This window comes from Staurois parvus, unplaced genomic scaffold, assembly GCF_062004578.1.
Source record: "Staurois parvus isolate SC_StPar_1 unplaced genomic scaffold, SC_StPar_1.0 ptg000105l, whole genome shotgun sequence".
NCBI lineage: Eukaryota > Metazoa > Chordata > Amphibia > Anura > Ranidae > Staurois > Staurois parvus.
Window position 1 is genome coordinate 1698549 of NW_028317901.1, and position 27098 is coordinate 1725646.

General features: G+C 40.8%; 1 protein-coding gene across 1 annotated transcript in view; it reads left to right on the forward strand.

The window, feature by feature from the left end:
* Positions 1 to 766: 766 nt before the first annotated feature.
* Positions 767 to 27098, forward strand: part of SEMA7A (semaphorin 7A (JohnMiltonHagen blood group)) — a 77588-nt gene continuing 51256 nt past the window's right edge. The window contains exon 1 of the mRNA XM_089671374.1: positions 767 to 866. Within this exon, the coding sequence (XP_089527500.1) occupies positions 767 to 866 (100 nt within the window). The remainder of the gene's footprint in view (positions 867 to 27098) is intronic.

The following is a 27098-nucleotide window of genomic DNA, read 5'->3' on the forward strand; positions in this document are numbered from 1 at the left end:
GATTCATTCAGCTTTTTTTTTTTTTGTGCTTAGCTGTTTTTTGGTCAAAGCTAATCACATGACATGTGCATGTGATTAGCTGTGACCATTCACAGCTATGCACTAGTATACAATGGATGGCATCATGAATGAAGCCATCCATTGTATACAACTGTCATGTGACCTGCTGTGATTGGTCACAGCAGGTCACATGGTACCAGCAACAGGGGCCGCTACTCAGATCTGTCATCGGCCGTGTCTGAGGTACACGGCCGGTGACAGATCGCGCCGCTGCGCCACTCTGCATTAGCGCAAACTGCGCATGTGCGGGAGCACGCCAAATGGCGTGCACCCGGAGTGCAGAAGCACTTTTGAAGCCGCCAAACGGCCATTGGCCGGGCGGCTAATGGTTAAGTGATTCAAAGGAAAGCAAAATCTTCAAACATTTTTCAGTTTATATAGTGAATGTTTGAGTTTGTAAAGAAGAATACAAACACTGCTATTTTTTTTGAACAGTCTAATATTCACTTTTCTTCAATTTTGTTAGAGGAACAACACAAATTTGATGTATTTTTCTTCATGTTTTGATTTGGAATAGAATGTGTAATGTTCCCAATGCATTTGTGTGTATGGAAATAAAACCTATTAGAAGGATTTTCAGCTTTATTCACTTTTTTCAACACACTTCTATTATTTGAACACAACTGTATATCTGTCACTAGAGGGAGACGTATATGTTGAAGTAGTGCACGCAACTAGCTCTCCCTTCAGTTTGTGATAGCTCATGATGAACATGTATCGAGTTCTTTTCTTGGCGATATGGATATCCCTCTCCTATACTTCTGACAATGTTAGGATGATACCCAGATTGACACAACTTAATCCAGGTAAGACACATTTTACCATTCATCACTTTCACAGAGCCTCAATTGACACTTCTATCTAGTGTCAAGGCAGTTTGTATAAAGGACTGTGCTTCTGTCCCTGTATGCATGTAAATGGTAGGCTGTACAGTAACCAGACTACATTCGCACAAACCAGTCTACAGGAGCACAAAATATACGCTTCTATTAATGGTGTACAGCCACAATGTGGCAGTGTGAATGAGCCTCAATCAGCGAGGGAATGATGCCTTAAATTGCACAAATAAAGGATTCTTTAACTACTTCAGCTCCAGAAGATTTTACCCCTTCACGATCAAGCCATTTTTTGCTACCTGCTGTACCTCTTTCACTGGTAATTGAGCGGTCATGCAACCATATACCCAAACAAAATTTGTATCTTTTTTTCCACACAAATAGAGCTTTCTTTTGGTTTTATTTGATCACTGCTGTGTTTTTTAAAGATTTTTTTGTGCGATATAAACTAGAAAAGACTGAACATTTTGAAAAAAATATATATTTTACTTTGTTATAAAACATATCCAACAAAAAAAAAAATTCTTCATAAATTTTGGATAAAATGTATTCTGCTACATATCTTTGATTTAAAAAAAATCCCAATACGTGTATATTGATTGGTTTGCATGAAAGTTATAGCGTCTACAAACTATGATACATATACTAGAATTTTTTTTTATACTGCTAATGGCGGTGATCAGTGGCTTATAATGGGACTGCGGGAGTGTGGCAGGCAATCTGATACTAACTGACACTGACTAACTGCTACTGCCATCACCAGTGACATTAATACAGTGATCAGTGATATTACTATACACTGTTGCTGTACTAATGACACTGGCTGGGAAGGGGTTAACATCTAGGGCGAACAGGGGTCAAATGTGTGCCTAACTATGTGTAATGTGTGCTGCTTTTACTAAGAGGTCTATCAGTTTCTCATGTGACTGTATACAGCCGATCAGCAGGTCCTGGATGTGAATCGTTGGCCGGGACATGCTGACTGGCTCCTGCTGTGTACAATCACAGCAGGAGCACGCACGCACCTGGAAGTAGGGGGGGGGCATGCACGCACCTGGAAGTAGGTGACAATGTACACGTATGTTGCTTTGCTTACGGCAGCCGCCAGTCCGCAGTACAATGCAGGTGGGGGTGGTCATAAAGTGGTTAAAAAGGGGATTTTACTAACATTTCTATTACATGTTCATGTTACCTGTATGCAAATATCACAGAATTATATGGCTCTAGCCATACATATACATAATCTTGATAACTTGTCCTTTAATGGAGGCTGCTATGTTCAGCGTATTAGGATCTATATACACTAATGTAGCTTGGTTACAAGCTTGGTGGAGGGAGAGAGCCAGTGGTACTTCACTTTTTGAGTGACTTTCCAAATAAATAACATTTAAAACTTATATATTACTACATTTTATTCATTTTAAACTATGCAGTATATGACATGTAGGCTCACTTCACAAAGCTATAACACAAGGATGAGGATATTTTGTTTGTAAATTTCAAATGTATTGGACATAGCTCCAAATAACTGCTCTCCTTTGAAAATAAGTATGCGTTGCCTGTTGTTTTGTTGTATTGTTTTGTTTTGAATTGAATGTCCAGTGAACATTTTACATGTGCTATATTATAAAAGTTGCTCTTCGTATAAATCAAAAGTATCAATATATTATTGGAAGCTTTCTGCATGCTTTTACATTTCTGGCTTTAACACCGATACCAAACATATACATACAATACTTTCAGTACTCATCAGCTCAGAAACCTTACTATACATTTATATAGATACAGAAATTACAAGGGGAATTCTGCATATGAGGAACTTTTAAGTTGGGAATATTACATTATAATAAAATGTCATGTTTAGTACATAAATAGCTGGCCATAAATAGGTAGAATTTTGAGCAAAAATTCTTAGGAAAAAAGCTTAGTAAAATCCATACAGAAATTCTCAGAACATTTGTCAGTCGAAAGATTTTGTTTGTGGCTTTCATTATGTAAAGTTTATTAATTCCAAAATCAAATATTAAATGCACACACTGTTCGAAATTTGTTTATTCAAGAAAACATTTACATCCTGCTCCTTCAAATTTTCTTGTCAGTATGGTTGGAAACGACCGTTGATTTGGCCCATTTAACCACTTGCCCTCCAGAGGATTTACCCCCCTTCCTGACCAGGCCATTTGTTGAGATACGCCGCTGCGTTATTTTAACTGACAATTGCGCGGTGATGCAATGCTGCACCCAAATGAAATTTATGTCCTTTTTCCCCCACAGATAGAGCTTCCTTTCGGTGGTATTTGATTTGCGCTATAAACAATTTTGAAAAAAAAATATTTTTGACTTTTTGCTATAAAACATGTCCAGTAAAAAAATTTTAAAAAATCAAATTTCGTTATAAATTTAGGTAAAAATGTATTCTGCTATATGTCTTTGCTAAAAAAAAAATCCCAATACATGTAAATTAATTGGTTTACGTGAAAGTTATAGTGTTTACAAATGGCGGTATATATACTGTACTGGATTAAAAAAAAAACATTTTTTTTGTACTAGTAATGGCGGCGATCAAGTGACTTATAGTGGTACTGCGGCGGGCATTCTGACACTGGGGGGAACTGACTTGGTGTTATTGATATCCCCAGTGACACCAATACAGTAATCAGTGCTAAAAAAAAAGCACTGACACTGTACTAATGGCACTTGGCAGGAAGGGATTAACATGTGGGGTGATCAAAGGGTTAACTGTTTGCTGTTTTACTATGGGGGCTGTGTGTGTGATTCACTGTGAGCACACTGCTTTGTATGGCTCTGCTATGCAGAACCATACAAAGCAGTGTGCAGGAACTGACGGGAAAGATCTGTATTGTTTACATACAGGTCTCTTTCCCATTGGTAATACTTGGAGAACGCCAGTAGCCGGCAGGGACTCACCAGCTGGGACCCAATGATTGAGAGCCAAGGCCGCGAATGGTGGCGCGGGTAGGATGTGATTTTGTGCACTTGTGCTGCCCTTTAGCAGTATTTCTGCTATAGGACAGCATGGAAGCAGTTAAACAATCAAACTTTTTTTAGAACTTTCTTCTCCCAAGAATTTTTGTTCCAAATTCTACCCATCTATGGCCAGCTTTGGCTAATAGTTTTTAGTAAGTTTTATAGGTTGCTGTAGTCATGTCTAATGAAAGAAAACAAGTTTTTGATTGTTTGTTTCTTTTTTATGGTTAAACGTTTTACATTTTTATATAATTTTTATTATTTATCTTTCCATTTTACAAATAAACATTTAAACCTGAACTACAGGAATGATCTTTATTGAATACTTATGTTGGTCCAGCTTGGAACAGTATAAATATGCATATCTCATACTTGAGGGGCTGCTGGAGCAATCGGCGCAACTACAGTGATAGCCATAGTCTTTCAGGTCCTGTACCAAGCGGCTTCCTCTCTGTACACTGAGCATGTGGAATTGTTCACTCAGTACTACCGCCATTCATTGAATGCCTTGTTTTTTTGGAATGAATACAAGCCATTCTCTGATCTGGACGAGAATGCGTTATATTCATTGAAAAAATTCAAATGTGTTCTATGAATTGTGGCAATGAGTGATTCCCTGTGATCAATGTGAAGAGGGGAAGCTGCTTGTACAGAACATGAGTAGGGCTAAGAAGGCTGAGGCTATTACTGTAGTAGAACCAACTACTACAGTTATTGCCAGTTTCTTCAGCAGCCCCTGACGGATGGACTAATGTACAGTAAGTATGCAATAGAGATTATACCTGGAGTTCAGCTTTAATGCAGGGTTCTTCCTTGTCTCAGAGTGTACAGTGCATGCTGGGCTGTCTAATAAGAAAGCCCCACACCAGCTCTACACTTTCTGACCGCTCCTAAAGTCTAGAGATGCCATCGCTATCTGCACCGCAGGAGCCCCAGACCCACCTGTTTGACTGCAAAATGTAAATATGAAGTATCTACAGTATTTGCAACATTTTCTAATTACCATACTAAAACATGTTATGTTTTATTTTTTTAAATGTAAATATTTACTCCTGAATAAGTAATAATCACAGAAAATATGCAAAAAATGAAATAAAGTACATTTCCAAGACGTTTTGTACATGCAGTATTACAATATGTGACATAGATAAGATTAGTGTGTCTGGTATGTGCTATAGAAAGATAACTGTCAAGGCTGGCAGATGGCTGGAAGATTGTTTTAAATCCCAAGTAAGATCAATGCTTCCCGTAATTACCATGTACTATGACAGTTGAGTCTACTTTTATCGTTTGTGCACAAGACCTAAGAACCTGGACACGTGTGTGCTGTACTATCCATATTCAGTTTGTAAATCTATTTATACAAATGACTTTGTTATTAAAAAAAACATTTCTGGAGGGAGAAATTAAGTTACAAACAGAGGGGATTCCCTAAAAAAATGGTCTCTGTGGCTGCAATAGAAAGAATCAACATTGATTGCTATCCCTGGGACCTGACAAGGAGAGCTAGGTACTGGTTATGTCAAAAGGGTAGGCTAATTGCTACTGCACTAAACTCGTAATGGTGGGACTGCAAAATCCCATAGAATAGAATATCAGAGTGATGAAAAGGAGCTACTTGCTGTGAGATAACTGTCCTGGCTTACTGAACCTTCAGTCTGAATTGTGCACGATCTTAGAGTCAAAGGTGTTTTCTTGTATGTTCAACAGTCTAATACTCTACTTTCAATTGTCTAGTTTCTAAGTTCAATATTTTTTTTTTGTTTTATTTGTATCAGATACTTGTATAGCGTTGTCAATTTACGCAGTGCTTTACATATAGAGGGGACACTGAAAGAAGGGGAGGAAAAGAGAAGTCAGGATTAAACAGTGTTTTTACACAATGTAGAGGATTAACCCGTTAGGTTCCACAGTGAGCATATCAAGCATGCTTTACTGCATATACAGACTGATTTTACTGTTGTGGGTTTAGTAACACTTTATATACTGTGATGATATCACAAGGGAGTGGGGTTATCCCGCAATGACCTCACAAGAGGGTGGTGTTACCCCACCCCCTTGTGACACCATCATGCGCTGTGATTGGCCAAAGCATTGCACCTGACCTGTGGTTAGGTGCAGTGCTTTGGCCAATTACAATGCACTGTAAGTGCGCAGTGCCCATTGAATGCCCTTACCGTTCCTGTGTTCAACTCGAACATAAAGCCCATCACTATCGAATACTCTGTCCTGCCCTACTAATGCTACTGGAGGATATGTAAACAGATAAAGCGCTAAAAGACAATAAGGTGAAATTAGTGCAGGCGCTTTGTAGTGCTAAAGGTGATCAAAATATAAAGTGAATCGTCCAAAGTTGACGTACTGGCAAAGTGAACAAATAAATGTATATCAGATGTAATAAAGTGACTTGAGTGATTTTTTACATATATTTATAAAGTCCAGCAATAATGTGATCCATGTTGGTGAAAACGTGCATGAGCACGAAATGCGTCAGAAAGGAGCTTAGCTGTTGTGACGTCATGCCGCAGAGGCCGCATGGAAGGCCAGCGGCCATCTTACATTGCCAAAACCCAGATGTGAGTTTTATTCCAACTCTGTATCATCTATCTTGCCACATTTCAATAAAATACTGCACTATCAAGCACTTTAATCTTTGGCTCGTTATTGACGAGCCTCCAAGGTGGAGATTCCCCAGTTCTTACTGTGTTCCCATCCGGTGGTCTATGAGATCTGACAAGAAGTCCCTGGATACTGTGAGAGAGGTCTGAAGTTACCTTGCATGCCGAACGTGTGCCAGATGTTTTCCACCATCCTTATCCATACCCAGATGACCATGACGGGATATTATTAACACAAATGCGCTTTTAAATTGCGCTTCTGGTGAGTGCAATCACATTATTAGCTCTAGTCACGGATTTCACCAACACGGATCACATTATTGCTGGACTTTATAAATATATGTAAAAAAATCACTCAAGTCACTTTATTACATCTGATATACATTTATTTGTTCACTTTGCCAGTACGTCAACTTTGGACGATTCACTTTATATTTTGATCACCTTTAGTCCTACAAAGCGCCTGCACTAATTTCACTTTTATTGTCTTTTAGCACTGCATATCTATTTACATATTAATTTAGAGGGTAAGAGGTTTCACATTTATGCGAGCGGCTTGATACCTAGCGCTCGCTTGTATCCTTTTTATTATATACTACTGGAGGATATAATTGCATTGCCCTAATGCACATACATACCCTCATTATATTTTTTCAGTATAACATCTGCAGTGCTGTTTTGCTCTGTAAGGTTACACTTCTACAAGCATGGATTTATGGATTTTGAAGTTGATGGATGAACTTTTTTTCAGCCTAGTTAATTAGGTAAAGTATTGCACACGCAATGTTGTAATTAGTATTGCAAATTGAGGAAATACAAATACGAACATGTGGTGTAATTAAGCAGACATTGCATTAATGAAAACCACATGCAGAATGATCCTTCGATCCCAAGATACAGGCAGCTGATGTTATGTGCAAATCTCAGCTTTTCCTTTAGGGGTTGAGTTTGGCTCCTACCTTTGTATCTACCTGACGTCTTTTTTTAGTTAGTAAGGTCACCCATCATGTTTTAGGTTTCTCAAAAAGTCAAACTTTCCATTCAGCCTTTGCTGGCTATAACATCCAATCTAAGAAATGCTTTCACGTGCTTTTCACCGAAGACCGCTGCTCTTTATGCATTTTTCATTGTATGCAAAGTTGGAATTAAGCAGGTAGTAGACAGGTTTATTATTATGGTATATTAGAGGGTCCTTCGTCTTTTGTAGAGTTGCACCGATACCGTTTTTTAATCGTACTAATACCGATACTTGTGCTCAAGTGCTCAAAGGCTCAAATTGCACTGCAAATCGCACCACAGCTGCCCATGTGATTCTTTGAAGAGCAGCTTGAGCCCATTAATTTTGTATGATCACACCACAAAGGTATCGATTTGAAGTATCGGAGCATTTGCATGAGTACTCCTGCAAATGCTTCTTGTCGGCACTGATACTGATACCGGTATCGGTGCAATCTTCATTTTTGTAATAATTTCAGTTGTTTTTTTTCCTTGCAATTTTTTTTTTATTCATGCACATAAAAATAATCTGAAGACAGCTTTCCCTGCAATTCTTATTATTATCACTGCTCTGCTTATTTGTTTGGTTCTCTGTGGCTCTTATAAGTAGAATTTGAGTATAAAAGACAATTATAATAATAATAAAAGGCAATCTGTTGAACAGAATGACACACCCAGAAATGTACTTTGGTTTAATGCACTTAGAAATTGTATGTCTAAAGCAGATTTTTAAAAGGGCCAGATTACTGTCCTTCAGATTTAAGGGGGCCAGATTGTGGCCAGTGGGGGTAGAAAATGTCCCGGGCCCAGCATCAGTGAGAATAAACATTGCCTTAGGGTTGGTGATCGGTTACATAGTGCCTGTGGGCAGTAGGAGAAGTAATAGTTCCCCATCATTGGTATGAATGGGAGGAACAGCACTCCGGTATTAGTATCAGTGCGAGGAATAGTGCCCCATCGTTAGTGTCAGGAATTATACCCCACTGTTGGTGTCAGTGGGAGGAATAGTGCCCCAAGGGCCAGATAAAGGCTAGCAAAAGGCCACATCCGGCCCTCAGGCCACAGTTTGGAGACCGCTGGTCTAAGTGCCGGTTCATATATATGCGGATTGGATGCGCTTTGAGCCGCATCCAATCAGCATATAATGTGAAATAGCATTGCTTCCTATGGTGCCTGTTCACATATGTTCGATGTACTTGCGGTGCGGATTGAAAAAGAGTCATGTACGATTTCTGAGCAGTGCAGGCCGGTTCATGTTCAGATTATAGGCTATTGACTTCTATGGGAACTGTTTCTAAATTGCACGTCATCAGTTGTGAATAGGATAAAATCCTGACCTGAACCTGATGTAAACCTGACCTTAATGGTTTCACCTGATGTAAATCTGACCTGAACCGCTGAACAACAACTGTGTCAAGTAGCTGTGAAACCTGAGCTTCAATCCGCACCGCACATGTGTGATCAACAGCAAAGGATCACAGAGGGTGTGGTGTCTCTTATTATAGAACGGAGATGGATCATGTGTTTACATTAAGTACTAATATTAAAAGATTTGCACTGATACGTGCACTGTTACAGCAAAGCAAAAATTCTTAATGTGACATTAAGCCCCCATTCACATCAAGCCCAACTTTGAAATCGTGCGACTTACAGTGAAGTCCCACAATTTCAAAGTCGGGGGACCCACCTATTTCAGGTGCGATTTGGAACATATCTGATACAGATGTCTATGCAAATCCCACCAAAAGTAGTGCATCTACTACTTTTGAAATCGGTGCGGCTCTGACTTGGCCACTCCAATTGTGGACAATAGAGTGCGACTTGGCATGCAATTTGCAAGTCGCAGGGCATGCAAATCGCATGCCAAGTTGCACCAATGTGAACAGGGTGTTAGCCGCGATTTCAAGTGCAATTTGGGAATTAAAATTGTACCTGAAATCGGATCTAATGAATGTGATTGTGAGTGTTTTATCATCCGCGATTTGCTGCAGCGTGATTTCAAAAGTAGTTCTTGTATTACTTTTTCTGCAGTTTGTTGCGATTTCACATATAGACTACAATAGAAATCGCACTACAAAACGCAATGGAAAACACAAGAAATCATTGGGAAATCTTCAGTGAAATTGCAAGCAAAACGCGCAAGTTTAAATCGCATCCAGTGTGAACCAAGCATTAGTGCCCGGTCATACCGGTGCGATTTGCGAATTGAAATTGCATCTAATGACTATGGAATGTCAGTGTCTTAACTTGTGCGATTTGCTGCAGCGCGATTTCTAAAGTAGTTCTTGCATTACTTTTTTCTGCAGTTTTGTTGCAATTTCGCATACATAGAATATAATGGAAATCGCACTGCAAATTGCAAGAAATCATTGAAAATCTTCACAAGCAGCAACAGTCTTCAGAAATCGCACCTAAAAACATGCTAAATTGCACACAAATCACGTGATTTTAAATCGCAGCGGTGTGACCAGTGAAATCGCACCTGAAATCGAATCCAATGAATGTGAATGTCAGTGTCTTAACTTGTGCGATTTGCTGCAGTGTGATTTCTAAAGTAGTTCTTGCATTACTTTTTCTGCAGTTTTGTTGCGATTTCACATACATAGAATATAATGGAAATCGCACTGCAAATTGCAAGACAGAAATCACACCTGAAATCGTGCTGAAGTTGCATACAAATCGCAGCGGTGTGACCAGTGACTAAAGCCACTTTTTAGGGCTGGTTCACGTTATAGAAACGCAGTCCAGATGCATTTCTGCATGCGCGTTTTTGACGCATTCCTGTGTGTTTTTGCTGTGTTTTTGGCGTATTCCGGTGCATTTTTGATGCTTTACAATTCATTTTTCCCCCCTCTCTTTTTCTTCAATTTAAATAGGGACATGTGCATTCCAGTGCATGCTTGGTGTGTTCCAGTGCGTTTTTTATGCATTTTACGTGTGCCAGTATAGTTATGTGCAGGAAAACTGTAGCCTGTTCTACTGTTTTTGTCTGCAACCGGAACGCACTGGAACTGCAAGCACTGATGTGAACTGTGACATTGACCACCATATAACCTACTTTCTGTGCATTTTGAATGCAGAAAAAAAAGCAACTGAAACGCATGTAGTGTGAACTGACCCTTAATGAGATGCTTCTAGTAGGACTTACATGACCTCATTATTCTTTTTAAAACATTTTCCCTCTGTTTTGCTGTGCTAAATGTGCCATGGCCAGACTGGCTGGCTTCGGGTAGGTGGGTGCCCCCTGTGCCTGCCGAGACCTATGGAGTCCTGCCAGAGTCTCCACTTTGTGCACGCTCCTATTTAGAACTACAACCTTACAAGTGGCCATTCCCAGCATGCACACACAGGCAGAGCCATTGAAGAAGAAGAGGAAGAGGAGGAAGAGGAAGAAGAGGAGGAAGAAGAGGAAGAGGAGGAGGAAGAAGAGGAGGAAGAGGAGGAGGCGGAAGAGGACTGCTCACTTTTAGGTGATCTCTCAAAACCTATCTCTTCAAGGAAGCCTATCCTGCCCTCAGCTAATAATGGAATCTTCTACTCTTCCTACCAGTCCATCCCCCACAGTTACTACCTTTTTTACTACCAGCCCCTCCCTCCTAGATTGTAAGCTCCATGGAGCAGGACCCTCCTATCCCTCTTGTATTGAACTGTATTGTCTCCCTTTATATTGTAATAACAATATAATTAATAATAATAATAACTAAGTTTGCTGAATTCCTTGCAATGTGTAAAGTTGTATTGGTGAGGAAGGACATTTGTGAATGTCACATTAATGTAATTACAGGTTTATTGTGATTACAGACAAGCAGAATGTGGTAGACATGGTTCCAGCTTTTTATAATCCCGAGAATGAGCCTGGGTTCACACTTCTGCAGTGTGGCATATTGCATGTGATTCGCACAGTCCGCACTGGAATCGGATTGCATGGATATTCACACCTATGCGATCCGATTCTGCACATCACACCGCGTTTTGCGAACCCATTTTGGGGTGTTTTTAACTTAACATACACACCCGCAGCAGTTCGCGCTTGTGATGTGGTGCAGAATTTGCACAGAAACTGGTTGCGAATTCCGCACCACATCAGTGTAAACCTGGACCAAAGGAAAGGCATGGGAATGCAGGCCACACCTTTTCTCCCTCTCCCAAATACCAAATATCTAACCATTTAAATAAATACGCACATGCAATCTTTAATGGCAAATTTTGGCCGCAGCACTTTATTGATTTAAATAAATAATAACAAATACTAGAAATAATCAAGTTTATACTTCTCTTATCAAATAACAATCAAATAGCTCAGTCATTAAGGACTCGAGCACAAACCAAACTAATATAACAGTCCCCCCTTAAAATGTAAAGGGTGACAATACCATATAATGTGCATTGTAACAAAGGGAAGGGGGGTCTCCTTGTGCTGACACTGACCAGCTGGCAAGATCCTGAATTATCTCCCAGGTCACGTGATACTTGTTTTTCCCACCCAAACGCTCTTCAAAATTTAAAGGCACAGTAAATTATATATTATATATATATATATATATATATATATATATATATATATATATATACACATACACACACACACACACATATATATGGCTGCATGAGAGAGTGCTCGGACAACGGCTGGTAATGTCTTGGCGTGGTGATGTCCCAGCCACATGGGAGCCAAATCATGTGACTGAACCACAGCAGGCTGAAAATAGGTAAGTATATACATTTTTCTTACACAGGTTAGGTCCGACTAACCTGCATAATGGAGATCTTTATACTTACCTATATGCAGGCTGCTCCAGTCCGGTCTTGTGATCTCCCCTGTATCAGCCTGCACTGGCTGTAGAAGGGAGGAGAGAGTGCTCTGACAATAGCTGGTAATGTCTTGACGTGGTGACGTCACCTATAGGCTCTGATGTCCCAGTCATGGTCGGTGCTCCCTTCTCTCTCCTGCACTGCGCTGGCTGACACAAGGGAACTGGATCATGTGACTGGACCAGAGCAGGTTGAAATAGGTAAATATATACATCTTTGTTACACAGGTTAGGTCTGACTAACCTGCATAATGGAGATCTTTATACTTACCTATTTTCAGGCTGCTTCGGTCGGGACCTGTGATCTCTCCTGTATCAGCCTGCACTGGCAGTAAAAGAGAGGGGAGAGCACCCCGACAATGGCTGGTAATGTGCTGGTGTGGTGACAACACCCATAGGCTCTGATGTCCCAACCATTGTCAGCGCTTCCTCCTCTCCCCTGCTGCTGCACTGGCTGACACTAGGGAGCCGGATCACATGACTGGACCAGAGCAAGATGAGAATAGGTAAGTATATAGTTCTTTCTTACACAGGTTAGTTAGCACAGGTGTAAGGAGGGGACAGCTATAAGGCTGGTTAGGTTTTGCCTGGAATTCAACTTTAACAATTCATCTCAATTTTTATGCGTTATTTACCTCATGTATTTCCTGAATTTGTGGTATTTACAGCAAATTTGATATTGTACTTTAAAGCATTGACTCTTTTATTATAACATACAATATATAAAATAAACAGAAAACACAAGTATGGCATGTGATAACCATTAATGACTTGACCCCACAAACAGGAAAAAAGCCCCTTTTAGTGGTGTGGAAAGGAGCTAGAAAACAAATAAGGTTTTTATTGCTCACCTTCTCTACTTTAGATAGATTTCTTCTTACTTCCCCTGAGACTGTGGTCAATGGGACAGGAACTAAAGGGAAATGCCTTCAAAGGGAACACAGACAGCATTATTATTATACAGGATTTATATGGTGCAAACAGTTTGCTCAGCGCTTTACAATATAACGGGAGACAATACAGTTCAATACAGGGTTAGGAGGGCCCTGCTCTTTGGAGCTTACAATCTAAGAACCTCACAAAGCTTCTTAGGCTAGGTTCACACCTAAGCATTTTCCGCAGTGTTTTGCAGAAACGCACAGCAGTCCATTTAACATGATTTCCTATGGGGCACGTTCACATCTCCGCGTTTTCACCCGACGCGTTTTTTGGAAAGGATCAGGGACTTTTTTGAATGCAAAAAAGTTGTGTTTTTAGTTCTATAGACTTCAATGGAAATGCTGCAGAAAAGCATGTAGTGCATTTTTGCTGTGTTTTTGCTGCATTTTTGATGCGGTTTATGCTTTAATCTGCCTAACAACAAGAAAAACGCAAAACACGTCAAAAACCCATGTGCAAAAAACGCAGAACGCACCGCAAAACGCACTGCAGAACTGGATGAAACGCAAACTGCATAGGTGTGAATCTCAACTAAGTCTTCCTCACCCTAACAAAAACTAAAGAAGAAAAAAACCAAACATTTGGCTGGAATTCTATTATTTTATTATTTTATCACAATAATTCTATTATTTTATCACAAGCAAAAGGACAGCTGTCACATGACAGGACGATAAAGGGAAATGGTTAATGGCTAGAACTGTAAAATAACTAGATATTTTAAAGCTAGGGTATTATAAAACTGCATGTATGTCTAAGGTGTAATCCAACCCTTAGACCCGATTCACACCACTGCAGTGCGGGAAACACTGTGAATCCCACACCGCTTTGTAATCGCATTACGTTCATGTGATCTGGTGCGAGTGTCGGTGATAAATTAATGGCACCCCGAAACAGCAAAACGCGATGCGATTGGCAGAAATTGCGTCGCATGGGTAAGAACACCCATGCGATGCGATTCTGGCGTGGATTTAAAAAAAAAAGGTCCTGCACCTTTCTGGTGTGGATGCGATGCGATATGAGCCATACAAAGTGTATGGCTCAAATTACACCGCACAGACATTTGCTTGAAATTCGCACCAGAATGCGGTGCGATTCCTGTGCAAATTACATGCTGTGTCCCGCACCGCATAGTGTGAACCCGGGCTCAAAGTGTTACTAAACCCAGAACCCTGCATTCACTATATCTGGCCTCCCACAGTACACAGAACACGGAAATGCAATTATTTTAGAAATGTAAACTGCTAAATACCCTTTCTGCAGGTAGAGCAGTTTTGTGACTTCTCTCAGTGTCCAGCAGAGCACTGGTTAAAGCTTGTAGGGAGAGTTTTCATTCTCCCTTTATTGTCCTATGAGACTGCATAACCCCTGATCCTCTGATTGGCCCTGTGCTGATTACATGCACTCTCCCAAGAAAAAAAAAAACTTCTCTAGCAATACATACCAAACTGAGCATGTGTAGCTTTCCTCCAAGACTCTGTACTATCAGCAGATGGATTGGGAACAGCAAAAGAAGGGGAGGATCAGAGAAGACAGGATCAAACATCCATTTTACACAATGCGGAGGATTAACCCCTTAGGTTCCACAGTGAGTATAACAAGCATGCTTTACTGCATATACAGACTGAATTTACTGTTGTGGGTTTAGTAACACTTTAATAGTCAGCTACTTTGGCTACCTAGTGGCTATTATTATCCTCTGTCATATTTTAAAGTCAATAGGGAGCTGAGGAGAGCAAGGAGAGTAGGCCATACCCTAAGCATTAGATATTTGGTTCAATTTGTTTTCAAAAAGGAGCACCCTAGATGTTTGGGGCATTGGGAATAAGCGCAAAGCCCTGGCAGGTGGAGGTGCTTGTGTTATAAATGGATCTTTAATGAGTGCGCTGATGTGCTTTCGGTTGAACATGCCAATGTATTTATTTATGCATGTTCACAGGCCAAAAATGCACCAAACTGTTTTTTTTTCAGTGCACCACAAGCAGGGCTCTTGAGGCCAGTTGAGGCAGCTGCCACATGGCGAGGGCACTAATGAGGCCACGGTGTTCATATTGGACACTCCTGCATGTTCAGCCCTGTTTATGCTAGGCCTCTGGGCCACACAGCATCATTAGTTGTCATTGGTGGGCACCTACACCATAACAAACCTAGCAACCAATGACAGTGTGAGGCCTGGCCGCCAGTGTCCTAGCAACCAGTGATGTTGTGTGGCCAGCCAGCATCCTAGCAACCAAGCAAGGTCCCTAGGTGTGCCAAGTTTTATTATGAAAGTATCAATGCTATAGACAGTGGGGCAAAAAAGTATTTAGTCAGCCACCAATTGTGCAAGATCTCCCACTTAAAAAGATGAGAGAGGCCTGTAATTGGCATCATAGGTAGACCTCAACTATGAGAGACAAAATGAGAAAAACATCCAGACAATCACATTTACTGATTTGGAAAGAATTTATTTGCAAATTATGGTGGAAAATAAGTATTTGGTCACCTACAAAAAAGCAAGATTTCTGGCTCTCACAGACCTGTACCTTCTTCTTTAAGAGGCTCCTCTGTCCTGCACTCATTACCTGTATCAATGGCACCTGTTTGAACTTGTTATCAGTATAAAAGACACCTGTCCACAACCTCAAACAGTCACACTCCAAACTCCACTATGGTGAAGACCAAAGAGCTGTCGAAGGACACCAGAAACAAAATTGTAGACCTGCACCAGGCTGGAAAGACTGAATCTGCAATAGGCAAGCAGCTTGGTGTGAACAAATCAACTGTGGGAGCAATAATTAGAAAATGGAAGACATACAAGACCACTGATAATCTCCCTCGATCTGGGGCTCCACGCAAGATCTCACCCCGTGGGGTCAAAATGATCACAAGAATGGTGAGCAAAAATCTTAGGACCACACGGGGGGACCTAGTGAATGACCTGCAGAGAGCTGGGACCAACAAAACAAAGGCTACCATCAGTAACACACTACGCCGCCAGGGACTCAGATCCTGCAGTGCCAGACGTGTCCCCCTGCTTAAGCCAGTACATGTCCGGGCCCATCTTAAGTTTGCTAGAGAGCATTTGGATGATCCAGAAGAGGATTGGGAGAATGTCATATGGTCAGATGAAACCAAAATAGAACTGTTTGGTAGAAACACAACTCGTCATGTTTGGAGGAGAGAGAATGCTGAGTTGCATCCAAAGAACACCATACCTACTGTGAAGCATGGGGGTGGCAACATCATGCGTTCGGGCTGTTTCTTCGCAAAGGGACCAGGACGACTGATCCATGTACAGGACAGAATGAAAGGGGGCCATGTATCGTGAGATTTTGAGTGCAAACCTCCTTCCATCAGCAAGGGCATTGAAGATGAAACGTGGCTGGGTCTTCCAACATGACAATGATCCCAAACATACTGCCCGGGCAACGAAGGAGTGGCTTCGTATGAAGCATTTCAAGGTCCTGGAGTGGCCTAGCCAGTCTCCAGATCTCAACCCCATAGAAAACCTTTGGAGGGAGTTGAAAGTCCGTGTTGCCCAGCGACAGCCCCAAAACATCACTGCTCTAGAGGAGATCTACATGGAGGAATGGGCCAACATACCAGCAACAGTGTGTGCCAACCTTGTGAAGACTTACAGGAAACGTTTGACCTCTGTCATTGCCAACAAAGGATATATAACAAAGTATTGAGATGAACTTTTGATATTGACCAAATACTTATTTTCCACCATAATTTGCAAATAAATTCTTTCCAAATCAGCCAATGTGATTGTGTGGATTTTTTTTCTCGTTTTGTCTCTCATAGTTGAGGTCTACCTATGATGCCAATTACAGGCCTCTCTCATCTTTTTAAGTGGGAGAACTTGCACAATTGGTGGCTGACTAAATACTTTTTTGCCCCACTGTATAACGCAGCAAGGCAATGCAAAATGGGAGCAGATAGATATTAGGTGAATTTAATAAAACAGATTGATCTGCTGCTCACAAGTAACTCAGTGAGAATATAAAACCTGTCCACTTCTTGTTTGTGTATTTTGAGTGAAATGATGTCTCAACTGAGTTGCTAAATATATTTCAGATCTTTGCATTGTCTCAATTGGCTGGCTGAGCTTGCATTTTTAGTGATTGCACATACAAAAAAACGGTCACATATATTGCTGTGTAAGAGGCTGCTTTTGCAATGATTGTACACTCAATTTCTTGTTAACTTGCTGTACAAATCTCCCTCCTACACAGTTTTGTATGACAATGCCCCTTTCAAGCTCCTGAAACAAGTACTTAAAGGGGAACTACACTGCATCTTAGCAGCACAAACCAAAAACACTACATAAAGCGGAGCTTCACTCTCTCAATCAACATGGACTATTCTTAATCCTCATGCTGCTAGCATTAGTAAAATGGATATTAACCACTTGCCCTCCAGAGAATTTACCCCCTTTCACTATCAAGCCATTTTTTGCTACATGCTGTACTTTTTTCACTGGTAATTGCGTGGTCATGCAATGCTGTACCCAAATGCAATTTACGCCCTTTTTTTCACACAAATAGAGCTTTCTTTCGGTGGTATTTGATCACCTGTGTGCTTTTTATTTTTTGCGCTATAAACAAAAAAAGACTGAAAATTTTGAAAAAAATAAACAATATTTTTTACTTTCAGCTATAAAAAATATTTAGTAAACTCAAAGTTACTTATACATTTAGGCCAAAATGTATTCTGCTACATGTTTTTGGTAAAAAAAATCCCAATAAGTGTATATTGATTGCTTTGTGTGAAAGTTATAGCGTCTACAAACTATGGAATAGATACTGTAATTTATGCCGTTTTGTGCTACAGTGTTGTGCTAGTTTAACTGATAATTGCGCGGTCATGCAATGCTGTACATAAATGAAATTTATGTCCTTTTTTCACACAAATAGAGCTTTCTTCTGGTGGTATTTGATCACCTGTGCATTTTTAATTTTTTGCTCTAGAAACAAAAAAAAGGACCGAACATATTGAAAAAAACGATATTTTTTTACTTTTGGCTATAAAAAATATATAGTAAACTATAATTTTGTCATAAATTTAGGCCAAAATGTATTCTGCTGCATGTCTTTGGTAAAAAAAATCCCAATTTGTGTATTTTGATTGCTTTGTGTGAAAGTTATAGCATCTACAACCTATGGTATAGATACTGTAATTTACACAGCTTTTACTTTCTGACTGCCTATCACATTTCATGAAGTGCTAAAATACCAGGATAGTACAAACACCCCCCAAATGACCCCTTTTCAGAAAGTAGACACCCTAAGCTATCTGCTGAGAGGCATATTGAGTCCATGGAGAATTTATTTTTTTTCACAAGTTTTTGTGAGACAAACATTTTTTTGTTTTTTACACAAAGCTGTCACTTAAAAGATATATTGCTCACACAAGCCATGGGTATATGTGGAATTACACCCCAAAACACATTCTGCTACTTCTACCGAGTATGGGGATACCGCCTGTGTGAGACTTTTTTGGGAGCCTAGCCACATACAGGAGCCTGAAATCCAATGACCACTTTGAAAGCCTGAGGGTGCGTAACTTCCTCATTTCACTTTCTCACTAACTATCAGTTTTGGAGGCCCTGAAATGCCAGGATAGCACCCCCCCCAATCAACCCTTTTTGGAAAGTAGACACCCCAAGGAATTTAAAAAGAGGCATGGTGAGTATTTTGCAGATCTCATTTTTTCTCACAAGGTTTTGAAATATACAAAAAAAGAAAAGAAACAAGATGTTTTTGTTTTCTTTCTTCATTTTCCAAAAGCTTGTGGCAACAAACGAGATCTGCAAAATACCCACCATGCTTCTTATCAAATTCCTTGGGGTGTCTACTTGAGGGGGGGGGGGAGGGTCCTACTATTGGTATTGGTTGATTTAGTGCTGTCCTGGCATTTCAAGGCCTCCCAAACTATGATAGATAGTCTGGAAGTGTAATGAGGAAATAAAGCGTTTTAAAAGCCCGAAGGTGCTTATTGGATTTTGGGGTCCTGTACTTGGCTAGACTGCCAAAATGTCTCTCACATGTGGTACCCCCATACTCAGGAGAAGTAGTACAATGTATTTTGGGGAGTAATTCCACATATACCCATGACATGTGTGAGCAATTTATCATTTAAGTGACAATTTTGTGTAAAGAAAATAAAATGGTAATTTTCTAAAAACTTGTAACAAGGTAACAAAATAAATTCTTCTATTGACTCAACATGCCTCTCAGCAAATAGTTTGGGGTGTCTACTTTCCAAAAAGGGGTCGTTTTGGGGGGTGGGGGCATTAGAAGTTTATGCCACACATCATTCACTCTTCTAACCACCTGAAGACCAAGTCTTTGTGTTCACATGAAAAAAATCAGTACTTTTTGCTAGGAAATTACTTTGAACCCCCAAAATTATATATTTTTTAAAGCAGACATCCTAGTGAATAAAGTGGTGGGTGCTGCAATTTTTTATGTAACAGAGTACTCGTGCAGTGATTTTTCAAACACAAATTTTAAAAAAATATATATTTTTTTACTTTTAATGCTCAAAAACACAATATATTGGCCAATTATTTGGTAAAGTATAAAATATGATAGTATGCCGAGTAAATAGATACCAAACATGACATGCTTTAAATCTGCGCATGCCCCATGCAATGGTGACAAATTGCATACATTTTTAATATCCATAGGCAATGATTTAAAAGCCTTTACAAGCTACCATTTTACATTTACAGAGGAGGTCTAGTGCTAGAATTACTGCCCTTGATCTGACGTTCGCGGTGATACCTCACATGCATGGTGCAACCGCTGTTTACATACTGGCACGGGGTCAATGCTTGCGCATGCAGGTGCGCGCGGGGGGGAAGGGGAAGTGAGGGTACTTTTTTTTTTTTTAAGTTATTCTGTTTTTTTAATTATTTTGACACTGTCTCTTTTCATTTTTTTTTATCACTTTTAATGCTATCACAGGGAATGCAAAGTGTCATATATTCTTTTTTGAGAAATCTTGGGTCTGTCAGACTCTAGATATCTCCTCTGCCCTTACATTATCTAATGTCACCAAGATCGGTGTGATCAGATGCTTTATCAATTTACAAATGGTGCTTTTATATCCTGCGAAATTGAATTGATGAAATGCTCGTAGCTTCTGATTTCTTAGACTATAGAGATGATTGGCATCATTCCGGTCTCCAATCAGCTCTATGGTCAGCTGGCAGAAACACCGGCTGCATTCTCAGGTTCCCCCGATGGCACGGGACTGCCCAAGAAGACAGTGGAAGGCAGCGGGGGAGGGAGAGCATATTCTACCACTGCTTGTAAAAGCAATCCTGCAGCTAATTAGCCACTAGGATTGCTTGTACATGAAAGCCGATCGCCGGCTGAATAAAACGACACCAGGATGATGCTTGCAGCTGCAGGCATCATCCTGGTATAACCACTCAAAGTCCAGTGATGTACTAGTAGCTGGTCCTTGTTGGGTGTATATGCTATGTTCTTTTTTTTGTATGCAGCCTGTGACAAAAAAGTGTTTGGTATGCCCACCATTAGAATATACCGCCGTGGATCCACTCCTAATTGTGGGCACACATGAAATGTGCCAACAAATATTATAAAATATATATGCCGAAGCATAGGGGCCATCCACCCACTGGCCACCCCAGGCCCCCATGCTTCGGCATATATGCTCTTTTTTAACTGCGGATGAAAAATCTCATCTAACAGCACTGCACACACCTACTTTCCTCCATGGTGCCGGCATCTCAACTGTGTTCACCAGGCTGTGACAGCTTGAAGCTTCACAGCCTGGTGCCCACTGCGCATGCGCGAGTCGTGCTATGCTTCCTAATTGGCCCGGTAGTCTTCTGGGACCTGTGGATGTTCCCAGGAGACTGCGGGAGGGAGAAGGAGGCCGATCTTCCGGTTCATTTCGCCACAGCGAACTGAGCCGGGAGTGGGAGCAGATGTATATTCTGAGAGCAAGACCCTGTTGCTGGCAGAATAAACAGTTCAGTGCTGCAGCTGAATGGTGTTCCTGCAAAACAAACAATGGTTAACAATAAAACAAAGTAACAATAGAACATTAACTCAATAAACCAACATGTGAATGGTGTTCCTGTAAAGCAAACAGTTAACAATAAAACAAAGTAACAATAGAATTCAACTGAATAAAACTCAATGAAAACAACTTTTCTTTAAATTTAAATTTTTTTTTTTACTTTATTTTATTATTTTTTAAAACTTTTTTTGTAACAACCTCTGAGTTTTGGGTCTCTCAAAATGTGATGGACAGTTTCCTGACTAACATCCTTTGAGACCCTTTGTGAGGATGATGAATATGTGCCCTGAACTGTGCCGTGCTGTGCCCTATACTAATACTCCACTAGTGTATGGTAGCGATGGAAGCAGTCCTTGAGGCAGAGACCAGGTTGGCCAGGACAAGAGGGACAAAAAAAGCGGGTGTTGCATCTTAGTCAGTGTTTGCTACAGACATGACATCATCTTTGGGGTGACCTTTGGGTTGGGGTACAAGAGAGGACATCCGGAAAATGCCTCTCATGCAGCCGCCTAACTGCATCTGGATTTGAGGATTGGGCTACAGCACCTTCTGGATACAAAAGGGCCGTGATGATCTCTTCCTGAAATTTTAGGAAGGATCCACTTCGTTTAGTTGCTTTATAAATTACAAAAGCATTATATATATAGCCAATTGAAATAAATAAATACACACCTTTTTGTACCAGTGTTGAACTTTCCAGGAAACTAGGTACGGATTTATCATTTGGTCATTGAAGTCCACCCCTCTCATGTTAAGGTTATAGATGTGGACACAGAGGGGTTTCTCAACAACGCCAGACACTGTGTTAATTTGGACTGCCATGTCTGCGTGAATGGAAGACAGGACGAAAACATCCCATTTTTTCCTTCCACTTCACTGCAAGCAATTCATCATTCCTCAAGCAGGCTTTCTCACCCTAAGTTGGGTATTTACAAGCCGTTAGGGAAGCCCCGGCGATTAGGACGCACGGTACCACATGAGCCAATTCCAAGATTGTACAGATGTCTAAATACTGGCACGCTTGTATACAAATTGTCCACGTATAAGTGGTACCCCTTACGGAACAAAGACAACACCAAGTCCCAAACCATCTTGCCACTGCTCCCCATGTAGTCTGGGCAGTACTTCACTGTATTTTCCCTATAAACCCTAAATTTGTAGGTATAGCCTGTGGCCCTCTCACAGAGTTTATACAATTTGACCCCATATCTGGCACGGTTGCTGGGGATGTACTGTTTGAATGCAAGTTGGCCAGTAAAGTGAATGAGGGACTCATCCACGCAGATGTTTTGCTGGGGCTTATACACATCTGCAAATTTCTCAGTGAGGTGGTTTGAGGGATCGAATTTTGTAGAGCCTGTCATGTTCAGCGTCACCCCGAGGATGACAGAGTGTGTTATCATTTCATATCTATGACTGGCCATGGCAGCAGAGAACATGGACGTATGATGAATCGGATTTGTGGACCAATACGACCGCAACTCATTCTTTTTTGTAATGCCCATGTTCAGGGTTAGGCCCAAAATAGTTTTAAATTTGGAAACTGTAATAGGTTTCCATGCAAGTGGTCTAGCAAGGTTTGAATTTGGGTTGGCGGCAATATATTGTTGAGCATATAATTTGCTTTGGCCCACAATCAAATTGTACAAATCTTCTGTGAAAAACAGCTCCATAAAATCAAGGGGAGTATTTAAATTAGCTTTTTCCTCCTGAATTCTGGGTTGAGCAGTGAATGGGGGAAGTACGGGTGCTGCAGAATCTGTGGGCTGCCAATCAGGATTTGCAAGCACATCCGGAAGGATACTAGGGGCTCTATGGGCCTGTGTGCAAGTTTTTGTTGGCTGCAGGACACTACTTGTGCTCGCCACCTCATCAGCTTGTACTGTACTTATGGGACTCGCCACATCACCAAGTGATACTGCAGTGCTGGCATAAAAAAGACCAGAATATACTAGGCTGCTGTAACACTAGAGCTTTATCTAAAGACTAAAATAAGTTCTATAAGTTGCTAGAAAGGAAAAGCTTAAAGTGTTACTAAACCCACAACAGTAAAATCAGTCTGTATATACAGTAAAGCATGCTTGTTATACTCACTGTGGAATCTAAGGGGTTAATCCACTGCATTGTATAAAAACGCTGTTTGATCTTGACTTCTGTGATCCTCCTCTTCTTCCAGTGTCCCCTTTTATCTCCTGATAAGACATATCTTGTGGAGTCACTCTGCACATGCTCAGTTTGGTGTGTATTGCTAGAGAGGCTTTTTTCTTTGGCCCTGTGCTGATCACATGCACTCTCCCATCAGCAGTGTCCAGACAGAGGTCAGTGGTTCTGCATCCTCCTAGAGCAGAAACAAAATATTCCTACAGACTTTAACCAATGCTCGACTGGACACTGATAAAAGTCACAAGACTGCTCTAACTGCTGATGAGAAAAGATATTTAGCAGTTTATATTTACTAAAATAATTGCATTTCCATGTTGTGTGTACTGTGGGAGACCAGATATAATGAATGCAGGGTCCTGGGTTTAGTAACACTTTAAAGGATACTATAGTTGTTGTCACATTTTCTAAAATAGGTGAGTTTGTGTCTGTATGTATGACCATCTCATGTAAATCTGATCAATAAGTATTAAAGTGGTTGTAAACATCTGACACGAAATATGAACAAAGCATATCCCTCTACAGTGGGTACTTGTTTCAGTCTAGAGCACTGTCACTTCTCTGTGCTGTCTTGTTCCTCTATGCTATTCACATAATCACTTCTGACAAGGTTTCCTGACACCAAGAGGTAAAAAAGGTGATGAGGAGGGAGCGCTAGCACACAGCATATGATTGATAGCCACAGCTCTGTTTCTGTGTGCTGTGTGAAGGGGGTGTGTCTCTTTCCCCCAAATCAGTTCTCAGAGGTCTTCTCACTGAGCTCTACAGGGACTACCTATTCAATACAGGCATGTTGTGTGTCTGCACAGTGTCCTGTACCTTAGAATGGCAAGCGAAAGGATGAAAACTGACTACATTAACACAGATCAGCTTCTGTGCTTTGTGTTGTCAGTTTAGAACAAGGAAGAAAGGTGACTGGCAGAAAGAAGTACATGGGATTTATAGACTATGATTTATAAAATACAGAAGAAAACAAATAAATAATGAGGGTAACATACACTTTAAAGGAAGCTGTTCTTCCTGCCAAAGGATTTGTATTTCTGCTCATCCAGTTCTGAGATTTACAAAGCTCTGCCACACCACACATACATAAGCAGTTTGCCATCATAGACCTTCTGAAAATGATAGTGACCTGCCTGATATGCTATCCTCTGTGCTTTAGTACTTTCTGGAAGGGAGTGTCAGGCAGCATGTTTCCTTCATTTTGCATTTTCCTTTATATTTTGCATAAAACATAATGCTATATACACTGCTCAAAAAAATAAAAAAAACACTTTTTAAACTCCTGGGATATTGATCTTGTTAGTTAAGTAGCAGAGGGGGTTGTTAATCAGTTTTAGCTGCTTTGGTGTTAATTAAATTAACAACAGGTGCACTACATGGGCAACAGTGAGACGACCCCCAAAACAGGAATGGTTTTACAGGTGATGGCTGCTGACATTTTTCCCCTACTCTTCTTTTCTGTTTTTCATTAGTTTTGCACTTGGCTAGGGTCAGTGTCACTACTGGTAGCATGAGGCAATACCTGGACCCTACAGAGGTTGCACAGGCAGTCCAACTCCTCCAGGATGGCATATCAATAGATGCCATTGCCAGAAGTTTTGCGGTGTCTCCCAGCACAGTCTGGACAGCATGGAGAAGATTCCAGTAGAGAGGCAGTTACTCTAGGAGAGCTGGACAGGGTTAAAGAAGGTCCTTAACCCATCAGCAGGACCGATATCTGCTCCTTTGAGAAAGGAGGAACAGGATGAGCACAAATGACCTCCAGCAGGCCACTGGTGTGAATGTCTCTGACCAAACAATCAGAAAAAGACTTCATGAGGGTTGCCTGAGGGCCCGACGTCCTCTAGTGGGCCCTGTGCTCACTGCCCAGCACCATGGAGCTCGATTGACATTTGCCATTGAAAACCAGAATTGGCAGGTCCACCAGTGGCGCCCTGTGCTTTTCACAGATGAGAGCAGGTTCCCCCTGAGCACGTGACAGACGTGAAAGGGTCTGGAGAAGCCGTGAAGGTTATGCTGCCTGTAACATCATTCAGAATGACTGTTTTGGTGGTGGGTCAGTGATGGTCTGGGGAGGCATACCCATGGAGGGACACACAGACCTCTACAGGCTAGACAATGGCACCCCGACTGCCATTAGGTATCAGGATGAAATCCTTGGACCTATTGTCAGACCCTACGTTGGTGCAGTGGGTCCTGGGTTCCTCCTGGTGCACAACAATGCCCGGCCTCATGTGGTGAGAGTATGCAGGCAGTTCCTGAAGGATGAAGGAATTAATACCATTCAGTGGCCCCCATGCTCGCCTGACCTAAATCCAATAGAACACCTCTGGGATAGCATGTCATGGTCCATCCAACACCGCCAGGTTGCACCTCAGACTGTCCAGGAGCTCAGTGATGCCCTGATCCAGATCTGGGAGGAAATACCCCAGGACACCATCTGTTGTCTTATTAGGAGCATGCCCCAACATTGTCAGGCATGCATACAAGCACTCGGGGGACCATACAAACTACTGAGTACCATTCTGACTTGCTGCAATGAAATTTCAGGAAAATGGACTAGCCTGCTACATCATTTGTTTACATTGATTTTCGGGGTGTCTTTGAGCAGTGTACACATATATATTTAAAGAGACAGCACTACATATATATACTGTGTATGTGTGTATATATACAGTATACATATACAGGGGTTAAACAAAAAAGTGGAAACACCACAAGATTTGCAGGTGCGAGAGTGACCACATGTTTTGCGTTGAAAGCAGAACTGATGTAACATTCTTTTGCTTCCGCTGTGTGATGAGACCCCTAGCAAACTCATGGGAAGCCTCACTTTTGTAATTCACTGCTAGTAGTATGAAGTCATGTCAGATCTCACTGAAGATTCAAAGAGGGCAAATTGTTGGTGCGCGCTTAGCTGGTGCCTCTATGACTGAAGTTGCCAATTTATTTTCTGTGTCACGAGGTACAGTATCAAATGTTATGACGACAGATACAGTTTCCAGGAAAACATCATCTGATAAGTGCGGTCGACATGCTCAACTGACCGAAAGAGATAAAAAGGACATTGAACAGGATTGTGACCCAGAATAAGAAAACAACTGCTGTAAAAGTAACTGCAGAGCTCAATCTTAGTCCCGTGAAATAAGCAGCACTACATATATGTGTATATATATATATATATATATATATATATATATATATATATATATATATAATTATTTGTGATATGTGTTTTTGGGTATTAGTGGCAGTTGTAATTTTTTGGAAAATTGTAGATAACACACGCGCACACACACGAATTTGAAAAAAAATAAAGATAAAAAGTAAAGATCTTAAATAATACAATCTTAATTTGTGCAAATGAAGTGTCTCTCTCTCTCTCTCTCTCTATATATATATATATATATATTTATATTTAAAAAGGCAGCACCACACATTTGTTTGTGGTTATTAGTGGAAGCTGCTGACATTTTTGGAAAATTGTATCAGGTGTGTTGCAGGTGTGTTGCACTAATGCATATGTCCGTTTTTCATTTTGAATGGCACCCCCAGGGGCGGACTGACAACTCATGATGGTGTCAATAGGGCAGTGGATGGTGTCAGTAGATCTTTTTTTATTATTATTATTACAGTTTTATAATTTT